The sequence below is a fragment of the Chrysemys picta genome, chromosome 1 (assembly GCF_011386835.1).
Source record: "Chrysemys picta bellii isolate R12L10 chromosome 1, ASM1138683v2, whole genome shotgun sequence".
In the NCBI taxonomy this organism is placed as follows: Eukaryota; Metazoa; Chordata; order Testudines; family Emydidae; genus Chrysemys; species Chrysemys picta.
The window spans coordinates 205,228,194-205,246,025 of NC_088791.1; the positions used below are offsets into that span (position 1 = coordinate 205,228,194).

The following is a 17,832-nucleotide window of genomic DNA, read 5'->3' on the forward strand; positions in this document are numbered from 1 at the left end:
TAACTGCTGAAGTGGTGGAGACCACACATCTTCATTCTTTGTCAGTTTCATCATCATCACTTCCACAATTGCTGTCTGAATCCTCAAACTCTATATGTGACCATTGTCTCCTTTGGTGATGGAGTCTGTGTAACTGACGAAAGAAGCATAAGATTCACTGCAGGAATATTTTTCTCATGCAATAAGACAAGCTTCTTGGTTTCTTGATAAACTTCCTGTCTCTCCTCTTCACTGAAAACTTTCATCTCCTTCATTTGTGGGTGCAGGAAAACTGCTACCCTGTGCATAGGCTTGATTTCAATCTTTTTGATGAGATGTTGCGAAGCTTGGGACTTGAGTTGACTTAGACTGTTTACATCAGTGGTAGAAAGATGGAGATGCTTTTTCAGCCTTTTGTGCCAAATGAGCACCAAGAGGAGAGTGGGCTGTGACTGCTGTAGTGCATCTGACGCCTCCGTGCAGGGCTGCAGGAACTCTATTACAATGCTCAAGGTCTAGTGGTCTATGCTATCAATGAGCTGAGTATCTCCCTTTTTTGTCAAAATTTCATATATTCTGTCCCACTGCTCCTCTATTGTTTTAAACATGAATAGTTTGCTGTTCCGTCATGTTTCTACATCTCCTTTCAGAGACTTTTTCAGTCTGTTTTGAAGTCCAGATCTCCCGAAGTAAGTAATGAGATTTCAGCATGCGTGGATCAGTTAGGTTACTGCTTCCTCTTTTTGGTTTCCCAGTTTGGTAGTATGATCATGTGTGGTATTTATAACATGTGCTGAGCAGCTTATTCGCACATAGGACTTGAGTGATGCAACCACGTTCACTCCCTGGTCCATAATGAAATCCATCTGGTGGGTAATACTGTGTATATCAAATCTTCTGAGTGCCTGAATAACAGCCGAAAGAATGTTCTCCGCAGTTTTTGATTTCCTACTGTCATGCTGAGTCACACAAACCACCTGCTCCACCAGTCCGAACTGTTGTGGCTGTAATGAACAGTTATTCCCAAATAGGCAACCTTTCTGTAATCCTCTGTCCAAAGATCGAGGGTAACCCCTCCACCCACTGTGCCAAGAATGTTTTTCAGCTCCATGGAGATTTTATTTATTTATTTATTTGTTTGTTTTTCTTCTGCCACAAGTGCAGCATGCTGGGCTAATGTTGTGGAATGTGGTATTAGTGCATGTGCATCCATTTGACCATATTTGGCACCTGTGTTAATCAAACATTGAAAATATGCAAGGAATGCCTCACCACTGACTACCTCAAAAGGTCTTATGTCTGTTGCTACAGACTTCAGTAATTCCTGAGTCACAGTTGGCTTTTGCTCAAATTGTGCTTTCACAAATGCATAGGGCAAGACACACAAACGTGAGGGCTAAATTTGGCCCTGGATCTCTCCTGTACTATGGAGATCCCTCTCCAGTGGATTTCATTCTTCCCTTAGGAAGAAGTGATGGTGTGGTTGCTGAATTTAAATGGGTTTCTAGGTTGTATGTTCCAAATTGCAGGGCTGTGTCGAGGTACAGCGAGCATGGCATAGTGAGAGGTTTGGACTTCCATCTTCTCTGGAAATAGGATCTCAAAAGTGGGGAAGAAGCTGTCTGCAGCTCATAACTTATGAGGCTGCTTCCCCGCTTTCAAGATCCTACATTTCCTCTCCCTCCGGATACAGAGTAAGGGAGGTGATAGATCAGGACAGGGAGCAAAATTCCCCATGTTCCTATCACTGCGTTTTAAGCAGCCAAGCAATTTAGGAAACCTCTCCTGAGTTCATTGCTTTATCAGGTCTGTTGGAGAGGGAGGCAGCTGCTTCTGCAAAGCAAGTAAGCAGGGAGGATTTTGCTGCTTGTCTTGCTCTTTCACCTCTCCCCCCCGCCCTTTCTCTGTATATAGCGGGGAGAGGGAATGTAGGATCTTGAAGGCAGGGAAGCAGCCTCATAGGCTATGAGTTGCAGATAACTCCTTCCCTGACTTTGAGATCCTACATTTAGAGCCCTGCATGGATACAAAATTTGTATCTGCATCCGATCCATGATCTACAACAATGGTCCATGGATGTAGATATACACGGATTTGCAGGGCTGCCATTTGCAAAGGGGTGTGTCTTCCATTTTCAGTAGAGTGGATTGAAGATTATTGGGTTACAGAGGACTAAGGAAGTTGTCCCATGAAATTGTGGGATACTTCTGGATGACTCCCAGGACCTGCGTCAAGTGGGGCTGCATCTACGCTGCAAAGCAATAGGTCTCTGACTCTGGATCCCAGCTTGAATCGAGCTTGGACCCTCCAGCCCTTCAGTGTCCGGGGACCCCTGGGTCCAAGTCCTGGGTTAGTGCAATTACAGTGTAGATGCAAGGGGTGTTAGGCTTGAGCCTGGGCTCATGCAAAGGCTTATGTTGCAGTGTAGAAATATCCTCCATGTAGACACTCGCTATAGCAATGGGAGGGGTTTTCACATCACTGTAGTTAGTCCACCTCCTGGAGAGGCGGTAGCTAGGTTGACTGAAGAATTCTTCTGTCAACTTAGTGCTGTCTACACTGGTGGTTAGGTTGGCTTAACTGCATTGCTCAGGGGTTGGATTTTTCATGTCCTTGAGTGACATAGCTGGGTTGACCTAACTTTTTAGTGTGGTCCTGGCCTCAAAATCCTTCTGGGAAAAAAAAAACTGATTAATGTTATGACAATGAAAAAAGAGTTTAGAAACACCAATGAGCCGTAATAGCCCAATAACATAACAGCAGTAGGATATTTATTTTTCATGTTTTTCTTTTCTTTTTTTTAAATATAAATTTTAATAGGCTTGTTGGGGAGCTTCCTTCTTATGTAATCCAGGAACTAAATGGTGGAAGTTCTAGAGATTCAGGCATAAACAGTTGGCATGTGCATGGGGTATGTCATGCATTGATTCCAGTACCACCGTTTTAGAGAGTAGACAGGAAAAACTTTGAGCTAGGATTAGACTGTATCTTACAAGTAAGAAATAGTGAATTCAGCTATAATACATTACAAATAGGGCTGTTGCACGATTAAAAAATTAATCGTGATTAATCGTGCAATTAAAAAAATTAATTGTGCGATTAGGGCGGACAAGTGATTAAAAAAAATTAATGGCGCGATTAATCAAATTGCACGATTAAACAATAATAGAATACCATTTATATAAATATTTTAGGACGTTTTTCACTTTTTCAAATATATTGATTTCAATTACAACACCACGTACAAAGTGCACAGTGCTCACTTTATATTTCTTTCTTATAAATATTTTCACTGTAAAAATAAGTGTTTTTCAGTTCACTTAATACAAGTACTGTAGTGCAATCTCTTTATGTTGAGAGTTGAACTTACAAATGTAGAATTATGCACAAAAAACAACTGCATTCAAAAATAAAACAATGTAAAACTTTAGAGCCTACAAGTCCACTTAGTCCTACTTCTTGTTCAGTCAGTCGCTCAGATAAACTAGTTTGGTTACATTTGCAGGAGATAATGCTTCCTGCTTCTTGTTTACAGTGTCACCTGAAAGAACAGACGTTCACATGCTATTTCTTTATCATTTTTATGGTACAAACATTTGTAATAAAAATAATATAAAGTGAGCACTGTACACTTTGTATTGTGTGTGTTGTAATTGAAATCAATATATTTGAAAATGTAGAAAAACATCCAAAATATTTAATAAATTTCAATTATTGTTTAACAGTGCGATTAATCATTATTCACTTTTTTGAGTTAATCACGTGAGTTAACTGCGATTAATCGACAGCCCTAATTACAAAGGAAATTATATCTACCCTATATTGGTAATCAGTTTGTAGTATGGTAGCCTTTGCAAAGGTTTGAGTATACTATTGTAACACATAACTATTTCTGTATTTTGTTTGACAGTGGTTGATTATTATCCTCCGAGGCCTTATTTATATTCTGTGGTGTTAGAGGGGAAGTCAACTCTGGAATGTTTGTTGTGCTTCACACCAAAAGAAGTAAGTTTATAAGGCAGTAGTAATAACAATAACTTTAAAGGATGCATTTAATATGTTTTCTAAGATTAGAGAAAATAGACATCCTACATATTTTGTGTAACAAAAGTACTAAGTAGTTAAAACCAGCAAATATTTAAACCATAGTGGCCTTGGAATAGTTTTGAGAAAATAATGTCGTTGTTAAGAAAATAAATTCTGAAGTCAAGTCTCTGTAACTTTTTACTTTGTTCTTCATAGTTATATGAAAAGTTTAAATCTATTGCTCCAAGCACTTTTTAAAAAAAATGTAAAATATGCACAATCAAAGGGGGCGGGGGGAGAAACGTGTCTCAAAACATCAGCCTCCTCCAACAAATTGCCCAACAAATTTGCTGTCATCACAACTCTTACCTCCCTAAATGTCTATGAAAATGCAGTTTTGCAACATGCCCTAAAAGTGGAGAAATTTGGCCTCTGATGGACTCGTTTGAGGAAAGTGAATTGCAGATTTGAGTAGCTCTCATGGGCCTGTTCTGCATTAGAAAAATGACCCATTAGGTGCGGATGATAAAGTAATATAACCCATGTTCACACTGTTTTAGAAACAGAGGACATTTCTACACAGCAGCTAGACATCCGAGGCTGGCCTGTGCCGGCCGATTTGAGCTTGCAGGGCTCTGGCTGCAGGGCTGTTTCATTGCTGCATTGAATTCCGTGCTTGGGCTGGAGCCTGGGCTCTAGGACCCTGTGAGGTAGGAGGGTCCCAAACTTGGGCTCCAGCCCAAGCCCAGAAGTTTACACAGCAGTGAAACAGCCCTGTAGCCCCAGGTTTTTCTTTGCTGTCTAGACATAGGCTTCATATTCTCAATCTTTGGGAAATAGTGTCTTATACTTGCTGTAACTCATGGATTTTAAATATCTAGCCCAAAGAGATATAGCGCGCTCGCGCTCTCTCTCTCTCTCTCTCTCTCTCTCTCTTATATGGTCTGTGTGGCCTACTTGTTTGTACAGAATCTAAGCTTTCATTAAATAAATAAATAAATAAATTCTAGTCCTTAGTGTTGCAGAGAACCTTCCAGACATAAACTGATAGTCTTATCCTGAATTTGCAGACAGGCTGACACAAGGACAGGGGTGTGAACTCCCTTGCCCCCCCATTAATCTCAGGGGTATCGACTCTAAAGTCCAATGACGACATGTTAATGTCAACACTATTATTTAATTAGTAATGATGTTAGTGGATAGAATGAAGGAGGGGGTGGAAGTAGAGCCCATAGAGTTGAGAATTTGCTGCGGGGAAGAACAGAGGGGGTGATAAGACAAGGAAAAGGAAAAGAAAGAAGATGGAGAAGGAAGAGAAACAAAGGGCAGAAGTATTTAGTCTTACAGGTGAGCATACTGATACTGAATACCAAAACAAGATGCTGAACACATGAAATATAATAGCCACAAAATATAAAGGCCAATAACTCTGGATCTTTGTGCAAGCTTCCTGTTGACTTTGGTGGATGTTTGCTGTGGATTGAGGAAGTAGTATATAATCTTCTGTCCATGTAGGAGCCATCTGTACTATGGTACTACAGTGGCTACAGCGTCGACATCCTAAGATGCCAATATCCTGGAAAAGCTCTCTCTTTTACCAAGGACCATTCTGAAGTTACCAAACCTCCTATGGTGAAGTTAATTTGATTTTTTGCTATTTTGTGCAATTGGTCACATTCAATTTATCCCCTGAGATTTAGTCTAACATCAATCAACCCCCCTCAGGACTACCTTTTCAATTACAGACATGGTATGCCTCAGAGCTATATCTCACATCGAGTTAGTGTGAGATTATCATTTCTGTATGTCTATTTAAAGTTTTGTTCACTTATTTTTACAAAGGTCCCAAAGGGACTAGCATGCTTCAGTATGTCTATATACTCTGTGGGTATGTCTACACTGCAGAGAGACATCCCTGGCTGGCGCATCAGCTGACTCGGGTTTTCAGGTCTTAGATTGTGGGGCTGTTTAATTGCGGTGTAGATTTCTGGGCTGGAGTCCAGGATCTAGGACCCTGTGAGATGGGTGGGTCCGAGAGCTCGAGCTGAAGTCTATGCTGCAATTAAATAGTCGTGCAGCCCGAGCCCTGGGAGCCTGAGTCAGCTGGCATGGGCCAGCCGTGGGTTTTTATTTGAAATGTAGACATATCCTAGGAGTGAAATCTGGCCCCATTGAAGTCAGTGGCAAAACGCTTGTTGACTCCAGTGGGGCCAGGATTTCATTCAGTATCTTCTAACTGCTGATCTATTTTTTTTTTTAAATGTGCCTGATGCAAATCAATGAAATTGCATCCTGCATAAGTGAGCACAGATTTTAGGGTCAATTTTTAAAACAGGTTGTTTGTAGAAGGGGTGAAGCTGAATTTCTGGAAACTTGGGAAAGGATAAAATAGTATAGGCTATGTAAAACAAAATGGGAAAAGAGACTGACTGAGCTTTCAGTGTGTAGGGGTATATTCTTAATTTTGCATTGGCAAGCTTGAAGATATGCTCTTTTATCTTACCAGTAAGATGCCTTGACATATACATTTCATTTACAAGGGCATCCTTTTGTAACTGCATTCTCTTGGAAACATTTTTCAGTTTAAAATCACCATTAATGATCAAAAACTTTTTTATTTGTGTTCTTTCTCCTACTTGAAAAGCTGTCAGCATTAATAAGAAGCAACAAAGTAGTGTCCCATAATTGTTAATTTAGATTTTATTATAATTAAGACTAAGATTTAGTCATGGGCATTTTTAGTAAAAGTCATGGACAAGTCACGGGCAGTAAACAAAAATTCACGGCCCATGACCTGTCCATGACTTGTACTATAAATACCCCTGACTAAATCTTTGGTGTTCTGTGAGGCTTCGGGGGCACAGCTGCTGTTTTGGAGGGGGGGTCTCTGGGGTACCCGCTGGTGCTCGGGGGAGAGGGGCAGCCCGGGATGGATGGAAAAACATATTAACTAGTAACTGTAGAAAGTTCTCCGAATGTCGAGAGGTTTCAAAGTCTTTGTTTGGGCTGCTTCCACTTCTGTGGGTTGGAGTCTCTGCCTCTGGCTCCTTTCTCTGCAGATTTCCCAGGGGTAAGGGGAAGGAGGTACCACTTGGGCCTAATGCCCCCAGAGTGTGTGTGTGTGTGTGTGTGTGTAGGGGGTGGGCAAGGGTGCCGAACCTTTGTAGAAGTGAGGGAGAGGGCAAGGCCAACGTGTCCCCCTCTGTCTCTGTGGCTGGCTGCTCCAGCAGTGAGCCGGCTGCCCTCTCTTCTGGTACCGTAGAAGCCCATGGTAGGTGGAAGGTGTAATTGCAGTGCCTTCCCGGCAGAATCTATTATTCTGAGTGGGGCAGGGGAATATCTGCAGGGGATATATCTGGGAGGGACATGAATTCTGTGATTTGTTTCTTTTGTTAAAAAAGTGGGGGGAGGGGGCTATGGCTCCCTGGCCTCCCCAGTTCTGGTGTCGTGGTGTGGGGTGTTCTCTGCATGGTTCTGGCCAAGAGGCAGCTGATTTCCCTCTTTCTGTTTGAGAAGGAAACGGTTTCCTTTTGAAGATTTTGCTCTACGTGGGGATTGGGATGCAGGGGAGAGTGATTGTACCATTAATATTTTAGTTCACTTAAATTTTTAGTGTAAAATGAAATATATATTTTTTAATTTGTCTGCCCTTGACTGTCTATGGACTTCTATTAAACAATTATTTTTTTATATATATATATATATATAATACACACACCAGATAACAGATAACAATTTCACCTCCAGGTTCTAAATTTAGACGGACTTATCTTAAAATGAATTAGCTCAAATCCTGTCAAGTATTTGATAGAAATACTTAGGCCTACAGTTTTAATGTTGTTTTTTACTCAGCTCAATAGTCTGAAAGTACATAAGTGCATCTATAACTGAAACACATTTGGCTTGGGTACAGCTATCATCAGAAATCTGTGCTGGCAGCTCTCCCCCCTGCTTCTGACATGGAACTTGTGTGATGGTAGCATTGCAGCTGTAATGAGGGCCTGTTTGCACTCTCTAGGACAGTGGCTCTCAACCTTTCCAGACTACTATACCCCTTTCAGGAGTCTGATTTGTCTTGCATACCCTGAAGTTTTACCTCACTTAAAAACTACTTGCTTACAAAATCAGACATAAAAATACAGAAGTGTCATCGCACACTATTATTGAAAAATTGCTTCCTTTCTCATTTTTACCATACAATATAAAATAAATCAATCAAAATATAAATAGTACACTTACATTTCAGTGTATAGTGTAAATAGAGCAGTATAAACAAGTAATTGTATGAAATTTTAGTTTGTACTGACTTCACTAATAATGCTTTTTATGTAGCCTGTTAAACTAGGTAAATATCTAGATGAGTTGATGTATCTCCAGAAGACCTCTGAGTACCCCCAGGTGACTCCTGACCCCATGCTTTCTTTAGCCACCGAAGATAGACCATTCTTTTTCTGATGGGGGGGTGGGGGTGGTAAGGAGGCCAAACATCTCTTCCCAGAGTACTTCAAGATTAAATAATTAAAAATCAGAATAAAAAGAACCTACCCAAAGGAGGAATTGAATGTTCAACCCGGCACTCGAGTCCCAGTACCACAATACTTGCTGTGGTAAATTTTTCCCTGTGGCAAATCCTAGGGTGGATTAAGGGTAGAAGTGCTGATACTGGCACTGCTAGGTGTTGCAGTGATAAACTTAGTGCACATGCACAGAGGGGTCTGTGCTAGTGGCAGAAAGAACTCTGAACATAAAGCTACTGTATTTAATTCATTGTAATATTCAATTACAGTTGTCACCTGAATTGTTGTTCAGTGTTACTGAAAAGTGATTTTTAATATTTGTTCAGACTGTGCTAACGCTTTATTACAACTATTGCTAGCAATTGATATAATTTGTGATATTAGCAACAGGAGTACTTAACTGAAGAGTCTATAGCAGTTTTCATTCTGCTTTAATAATGGTCTAGCTGTTGGAAGAAAATCTTATAATATGTAATTAAACCTTTTGTTGTTTCATTTTTAGATTATTAAACCCTTATTAAATATATGAGAGTTAAAGATTATAGTCTCCTCCATTGGATTGTCACATCTCATATCAAAAGTATGACATTTCAGAAACATGGATGCATCTATTGTTTATCATTTAAGTGCTGACAGTGTGCTCTGCGCTGTACATGGCACACAGAAACACAACTCCCAAGCCCTTTATTCACACAAGTAATCCTTGAATTCATTGGGGGTATTCATGGATACAGGCTACTTGCATAAAAAAATAGTGCTGGTTAGGAAATAGATTGGGTTTTTTTAATGGAAAATTAAAAAAAAAACAGAAGTTTTTGACTGGAAGGTTTTCAGTGTCTGTTTTTTCAAAGAAAAACCAAAGTTTCCCATGGACAGCAGACACTTTTTGCAAAAGTTTTTATTTAGTTGAAAAGCCCAATTTTCTGTTGGAAAAACCACTTATATGGAAAATTCTTGATCAGCTCTAATAAGTAAAGATTTACAAAATCAGGTGTTGAGTGAGGATCAGAAATACACCAGTAGTAGATGCAACTGGAGGTTCACAAATTACGTATGTTTAAAAGTGCTTCCAGCCTTGTCCCCTTTTAAACTATAGAGCCAAATGTTTGCAAAAATGATGCTCAAGACTGGAATTAATAGGGGTGTTGCAGAATCAAAATCATAGAATGGTGAACATAGTGAGTGTATAATTTTTAATGATTTTATAGGGAAACTAGCCCAAGGGAAACTTAAGTTTATAAACAATTACCAGGTGCTGCTTTCATGAGCTGAGTTTTTATTTTAATGTATTCTTTTTCATTTTATCTTCATTTTATTTCTCCCCCCACCCTCTCAGTCATTCTGTGTAATTGTGCTATACCATCAGAGCAGCTATTTTGCAGTGAGTATATTATTGTCTACCTGGCAGGGGGCAGTTCACTCATTACAAGGCAAGGCATGCTAGGATATGCTTAAAATATACAACCCTCTGGTGTTTGCAGGCTGGCAGTTAATGCAGTAGCTGATAGCTGGCAGCAATTGCACTGACTAATGTTAAATGGAGACAATTTTGAAAACTCTGTGTGTTGCCCAGTATGGCAGAACTGAAGGCAGCATCTGGAAGTGTATGTACCCCCTAGCATGCTTTAGCTTTTCTTTAATTTAACTCATTTAAAGTAAAATACTAATAAAAAAAGTATACTTCTATGAAGAAGAAAAGGGATCCAAATCCAGCATCTCTTTCCAAACTGATTTTTTTCAGGCTTCAGATCCTTATTGACCCTTTAAACATTCAGGATGAATATATTCATTCTTGGCTCTGTTCTCTCTTTCTTTATCACCCTATTATCTCTCTCTCTCACACACACCCAGCATTCTCCCATTCTCCCCCACCACTGTTTTTTCTCCTCCCCTTTTCGCCCCATCTGCCTCTTCTGCAACTCTCCCACTCTCAAAGAGCTCTAATCTGCTCTCTCCTTCCAACTACCTCTCTGGGTTAGAACCAGCTTTGACCTGCTTCCTAGCTGCCAGTTCCTTCCCCTACCTCTCTACTTGAATATCTGTTCCCCTGACCTCATGGTCACTTGTGGATGTCTGTTCTCACCCAACTTGCCTCCCAGTTGCCAGAAACCTTCCTTTCCATTGGAGATGCATCCTTCCATATTTGTCTGCTTCTGCCAGAACTGCACTAAACCTTTCCTGCTCTTGTGGTAGCCATAATTTCTTACAGCAATGACTTCTGAATATATTGAACACACCTTGTAGCTGAATAGTCACATTGCTCCTCAGAAACTAGATACTAGAAATATCACACTTTCAAACAAAAAGCTGTGAATAATTCACTAGTCTTTTTCTAGTTGAGTTGACTAAGTTACAAGCAGGGTCACAGTAATGCAGAATCCATTTATCCCGCATTTCAGTTCTTTTACTATGTGGATAAAAATTAAGCAAGATTTTATGCAGTTTTTAAAATCCTTGAATGCATTTAGGTGGGTGCCCTAACTAATAAACGGCCCCTAACCAACAAACAAAGCAAAAAACAAAACAAAAACAAGCATTTGTCTCAACTAATCACATAACCATTTGCTGAACTTAGTACATGTGATAGTGTGAGAGTCAAAACACAGTCATTTGAAGATGATTTGCTTTTTGGCCTACTTGTTAAATATCACCCTAAACATTTTACAAAAATGATGTAATTATATCTGTGCTTTCATGATTAGGTACCCTAACCAGAGTAAGTATCAGAGGGGTAGCCGTGTTAGTCTGGATCTGTAAAAAAGCAACAAAGAGTCCTGTGGCACCTTAAAGACTAACCAATGTATTGGAGCATAAGCTTTCGTGGGTGAATGCCCACTTCGTCAGATGCATGCGAAAAGTTTATGCTCCAATACATCGGTTAGTCTTTAAGGTGCCATAGGACTTTTTGTTTTACTCTGGTTAAAAGCAACAATGTTAGTGCTTTGTGGCAAAGGCTTGCTAGAATGATGATCAGTCAAGGAAAATGGTTCTGCTACATGGATTTCATGCTATTCCAACTTCTCATAGGGCTTTACAGTCACCAAGGTTCTCCACTTGATTGCTAAAGCCTGCCTTTTCTCTTGGGCAGTTGAGGAGGGTTTTCTTAAACTCAATTCCTCACAACCCCCCTTGCTCTATGCTATTCATTGTAGCCTGAAATCCAACTCAGTTTTTGTCTGCAATCATACTTGAAAAGGAACAAAGCACCTTTTTAAATAAGGATGTGCCAAAAGCCTCATGCAGAGCTGAGCTAGTCTATATACAGTTCTGATAATTTTTGTCCCATTATATTCTTCCTTAGGGGGAAAAAAGGTTTGCCTTTTAGGTACTTAAGATGGCTGACACCATGTGGCAATAGACGAAGCTCCCATTAACTTTTCTGGTCCATGATCAGGCCATCAAGTTAATTTCCTCAAAAATTGTTTTAATAATTCTGCTAAAATAGTGATATCAATACTATAGTACTACATAAACTTGCTGTTTCCCTCCTTGAGAAAATGACCACAACTATATTTTTGTCCTTTAGGTGGCAGCATATGACTTCAGTCTTCCAGTGAACATTAATTTCAGTGAGGTTCCATCTTCTCAGCAAAGCACTACAGCTACGACGCCTTCTGGGTCAGGAAAGCACATAATTGTTCCTCGTCCTCAAATTTGGTCTATGACTGCTCCATTATGTACAGTTCAAGCAACTGGTACGTAAACTAGGAATATTAAGAGTGTGTGTGTGTGTGTGTGTGTGTGCGCGTGCGCACATGTGGTGTGCTCTGTATTGCCCTTTCAGGGGTTTATTGCTAGCTTTAGCAAAGGAAAAATTAGATGCTAAAGAACTGAGGGTAGAACTTACTAGTCTAATTTAGCATTTATTGTAATATCAAATAATTAGAAAATGTATCTTTGCATCTATTCACTCAATTTTAAATGTGTATTTTTGATGTCTTTGAAGCTGGAATTATCATGCTATCCTTTCTAAAAATTAAGTATCAGAGAATCATAGAAATGTAGGGCTGTAAGGGACCTTGAGAGGTCAAGTACAGTCCCACATGCTGATGCAGTACCAAGTAAACCTAGACCATCCCTGACCGGTGTCTGTCCAGCCTGTTCTTAAGAACCTCCAATGATGGGGATTCCACAACCACCCTTGAAAGCTTATTCTAGTGCTTAACTATCCTTATAGTTGCAAAGTTTTTCCTGATATCACAGTCCTCTTCATAAGAGCGCTTAACATAGCTGAAGACTGTTATCAGGATTTTTATCATTTTTATTGCTCTCCTCTGAATTCTCTCCAATTTGTCTATATCTTTACGGAAGTGTGGCACCCAGAACTGTACGCAGTACTCCAGTTGAGGCCTCACCAGTGCTGAGTAGAGCAGGACAATTACTTCCAGGGTCTTGCATACAACACTCCTGTTAATGTACCCCAGAATGATATTAGCCTTTTTTTTGCAACTGCATCAGATTGTTGACTCGTATTCAATTTGTGATCCACTGTAACTCCCAGGTCCTTTTCAGCGATAATACCACTTTGCCAGTTCGTCTCCATCTTGCAGTTGTGAATTTCTCCCCCCTGCCTCCCCATAAGTGTAGTAGTTTGCCCTTGTCTATATTAAATGTCACCTTGTTGCTTTGTTTATTGTTGGTATATTCAGTATCTGAGCACTGGGGGAAAATATACTTCTGCCAGTTAGAAGTCTGTCTTCATTTAGTTAGTTAGTTAGTTAGTTAGTTAGTTAGTTAGTTAGTTAACCCACAACTCAATTTGTTTTCTTCTTACCGACTGATAGTACCAAAGTTGGTACTAGCCCCACCACACTTGGAATAGTTAGCAGGCAGTGTGGAGAAATATCACATCTTTCACTCCGTATCTTTTCTCTGGGGCTCTGTAAAAATTAGTAAAATTAAAACATGGCTCTGAAGCAGTGATTGTAATCCAGGCTGGAGAGAACTGCTGGGTATTCTGGTCATATGCTTCTGTAAGGAAGAATAAGGAATTTTTTCTCTTCTGGCCCTTAAAAGGCAGGTGAGTGCCCAGATTCCCAGCTATGTTGCCTGGCTCGGGGCATGCCCTGTGCCCCAGGCTTCAAGTCGTGTGACTCCTGTCGCAGTTCTGTGCCCAGGAGCGATCTTCACACTCAGTGTCTTCGCTGTCTGGGTGAGACTCACGTAAGTGAGCGGTGTAAAATCTGCAGGTCGTTCAAGCCACGAACGAAATGCGAACGAGCTATCCGTCTCCAGGCCTTACTAATGGAGTCGGCATTGGCCCTGGCACCAGCACGCTGATCCAATCCAGTGCCAGGCGCGTCGTCGGTGCGCAGCGACACCCTATCAACTAATCAGCACCGCTCCCCCGCTAAGAAGCAAGGGGAAGACTCAGCAGTGCCAAGAAAAGGACAGTGGTGAGGCCACACCCGACTTGAACAACCCACGATCCCCCTCGGGACCCAGACCCCTGGCTCATACTGAGCAGAGTAGCCTGGTCCCATCCGTGTGTGCCTCGCCTGCGGTGCAGATACTGTTGACGCCGGAGGCAGCGCAGGTACCATGTGACATCCTCGCCCTTCCGGTGCCGAGTGTGCCACCTGAGATGGGCCCTCCATTCCAGAGGGAAGCCGCCGCTGGGAGCTCATTGGCCATCCCCAGTTTGGCATAGCCCCCACTCCGAGGATGAGGTGCCTACCCATTCTGCGAAGCCATCTCGTAGCCCGCGTCAGACGCCCACCCCATTGACCGACTCACCTGAGAGGGAGTCCTGAACGTCCTCCGCTACCCGGAGGGGTCGTAGGCACTGAGAGAAGAGGTGTTGACGCTCCTCTTCCTACCAGAGCTATAGGTCTCGATGCCATCGGGACTGACACTCACATTCGAGTGTTTGCTCCAACAGACGTTGTTCGTGAAGCACCCATCGGCCGTCACCGGCATCGAGGCGTTGTAGCCATGGTCACCATGGGGACTCTGGAAGCAGTACCTCTGACGGGTACAAGTCTTCCTCATCGAGATCTAAGTCTCGAAGCAGGCACCGACGCGGCCGTGAATGCTCCCATCACTCGTATGGCACCGTGCGCTCTTCGGCTTCGACACCCAGCCGCCCATCCCCGAGCCACGCCGTCCCGCAGGATCAAGCGGCTCCGCTAGGTCCCCAAGCGGGGCACTGGCAAGGGGCACCCTGGCAGGGGCAGTGGTGTCAATGGGCACCTTGGCCCCAACCGCCGGCACCAGCGAGACCTTGTTCGGCGGCCGGTGTGTCGCAGGTGCATTCGATGTCCCCGCCTCGGCACCGGGAGAAGTCAACTGGCACCGAAGCAGTGGCACCGTATCCAGGCTCGGACTTTGGGGGTCAAACCACCAGCACCGCCTGATGCCTTGGGGGCGGATCCGGTCCCGTCACCAGCACCGGAAGACTCTATTACGGTGCCACGACCCACCTCGCAGGAGGACTTTAAAGCTCACCAGGAGCTCCTTAGGCGGGTTGCCTCAAACCTCCAGCTCCAGGCTGAGGAGATGGAGGAGTCGTCTGACACCTTGTTCAACGTCTTGTCCTCCTCGGCACTGGCCCAGGTGGCCCTACCTCTCCACCAAGGGGTGGCCAATATCTCGACTTTGCTTTGGCAAACCCCAGTGTCATTGGTGTCTATTTCTAAAAAGGCGGAGAGAAAATACTTTGTGCCCGCAAGGGGGCACGAATATTTGTACTCTCACCCGGCCCCGAACTCTCTGGTGATGGAGTCGGTAAACCACCGAGAGAGGGATAGCCAACCCGCGCCCACTCCCAAGGATAAAGAAGCCAGGAGATTGGATACCTTCGGCAGAAAGGTTTATTCATTGGCGAGCTTTCAACTCAGGGAGGCAAATCACCAAGCCCTTCTGAGCAGATATGATTTTAACTTGTGGGGGTCTCTGCCAAAATTGGAACCTCTTCTTCTTCTTCAGGAACAGGATAAGAAGGAGTTCAGAGCTTTGGTCAACGAAGGCGCGGCGGCAGCGAAAGCTGCCCTCCAAGCGGCTTCAGATGCAGCGGATACAGCAGCCCGTTCAGTGGCCTCCGCTGTTGCCATGCACAGGGCGTCCTGGCTCTCACTGTCAGGGCTGTCTGCGGAGTCCCAGTCTCTCATGCAGGACTTGCCTTTCGATGGGTAGGCTCTGTTTGCGGAACAGATGGACACCCGTCTACACGGGATGAAGGACTCCCGCACCACCCTGCAAACCCTGGGCCTATATGTCCCACCAACTAAGGACAAACCCAGGCCACAGACCTCGGTTCCTCTGGCTAGAGGCAGATATGAGCCCCCGCCTAAAAGACCAAGGGAGCAGAGACGCAGGTCCCAGCATCAATCCCGCTCGGCCCCTTGACCTGGGCCTGCCAAGGGCAAGAGGCAGGGGAAGAGGCACTTTTGACTCTTTGTGGGGGGCCACTGGGCCTGTTGCCAGGGAAGCCCCCCAGTTAATAAAGTTTGTGTCTGCAACTGTTTATCTGCCTTCTGAGTGCAATGGTCCTGTATAACGTCGGACCAATGGGTTGCAGTTCGCTTCGCCCCCTCCTCCACTACCCCAGCCCCCGTAGGTTTCTGGGGATCTGGAGCACACTCTCCTTCTAGACCAGGAGGTGACACGCCTCCTCACCCTGGGCGCGGTGGAGAAGGTACCTCGGGAATTCTAGGGCAGGGGTTTTTACTCCCGGTATTTCCTGATCCCGAAGGCAAAGGGCGGGCTCAGGCCCATTCTTGACCTGCGGAACCTCAACCAGTTTATGGTCCATTACAAGTTCCGTATGGTGTCCCTGGCCTCTATTATTCCATCCCTAGACCCGGGGAATTGGTTCGCAGCCCTGGACCTCCAGGATGCGTATTTTCACATTCATATTTTCAAGGGTCACAGGCGCTTCCTCCGCTTCCTGGTAGGGCGGGACCACTACCAGTTCACGGTCCTTCCCTTTGACCTTTCCACGGCCCCCAGGGTTTTTACGAAATGCATGGCGGTAGTGGCAGCCCACCTCAGGAGGAACGGGCTGCAAATCTTCCCCTACCTGGACTACTGGCTGCCCAAGGGCAAGTCTTGGTCCCAGGTGCAGGCCCAGCTAAAATTCTTACTGGCCACATGCGAGAGTCTAGGCTTAGTGGTAAACGAGGACAAGTCCACGTTAGTGCCGGTTCAGCACATACACTTCATAGGAGCGCTGTTAGACTTGGTGGTGGCCACAGCCTCTCTCCCCCGGGACAGATTCGAGACGCTCAAAAGTCTCATAGCCTTAGTCACGGCCTTCCCTGTGTTGACGGCAAGGGTGTGCCTTCAAATCTTAGGCCACGTGGCAGCATGTACCTCCATGGTGCGACATGCCAGGCTCAGGATGAGGCCCCTCCAACTCTGGTTAGTCTCCCAATAGCCGCAAGCCAGGGATGGCCTGGACAAGGTTGTCATGTTACCCCCCCAGCATAGTGGCCGGCCTGCAATGGTGGTCTCTCCCGGCCAACATGTTGCAAGGAATCCCATTCCGAGAGACCCCTCCCTCACTACAACTGGTGTTGGACGCCTCGGACCTGGGGTGGGGAGCCATCTGTTCTTGGTCCCACCTCTCCTGGAAGGTGGCTTTCTTGGTGGCTATTACCTCAGCCCATCGGGTCTCGGAGCTTAGGGCATTGACCTCGGAACCCCCGTATACGGTCTTCCATAAGGATAAGATCCAGCTTTGCCCGCACCTGGCCTTTCTCCCCAAGGTGGTCTCCGCCTTCCGTATGGAACAGGACATTTTCCTACCGGTACTCTGTCCTAAACCCCATTCCTCCAATGAGGAATGCCACCTACACACGCTAGACGTGCGTAGGGCGATGGCCTTTTACCTGGACCATACTAGGCTGTTCGTGAAGTCCTCGCAGCTGTTCGTTGCGTCGGCCGAGAGTATGAGAGGGCAACCGGTCTCCACCCAGCACCTTTCCCGCTGGATCACCTCCTGCATACGCACGTGTTACAACTTGGCAGGGGTTCCCCCGCCACCTATTGTAAAGGCCCATTCCACGAGAGCACAGGCATCGTTGGCTGCCTATGTAGCCCACATCCGTATCCAGGACATATGTAGGGCTGCCACGTGGTCTTCTGACCACACTTTTTCCTCACACTATGCAATCGTCTCCCAAGCATGGAATGACACTGGGTTTGGTAGGGCGGTACTCCGTCCTGAGAGCCTCTAAACTCCTACCCACCTCCATCAGATATAGCTTTGGAGTCACCTACTGTGGAATACACAGGAGCAATCACTCGAAGAAGAAAGGACAGTTACCTGTTCCGTAACTGGCGTTCTTCGAGATGTGTTGCTCCTGTC

At 44.2% G+C, this 17,832-nt stretch overlaps 1 protein-coding gene across 1 annotated transcript in view; it reads left to right on the forward strand.

Moving 5' to 3' along the window:
• Positions 1–17,832, forward strand: part of CFAP47 (cilia and flagella associated protein 47) — a 286,241-nt gene that overhangs the window by 69,015 nt on the left and 199,394 nt on the right. Inside the window, exons 21-22 of the mRNA XM_008174468.4 lie at positions 3,890–3,984; positions 12,049–12,217. Coding sequence (XP_008172690.4) covers positions 3,890–3,984; positions 12,049–12,217 — 264 coding nt within the window. The remainder of the gene's footprint in view (positions 1–3,889; positions 3,985–12,048; positions 12,218–17,832) is intronic.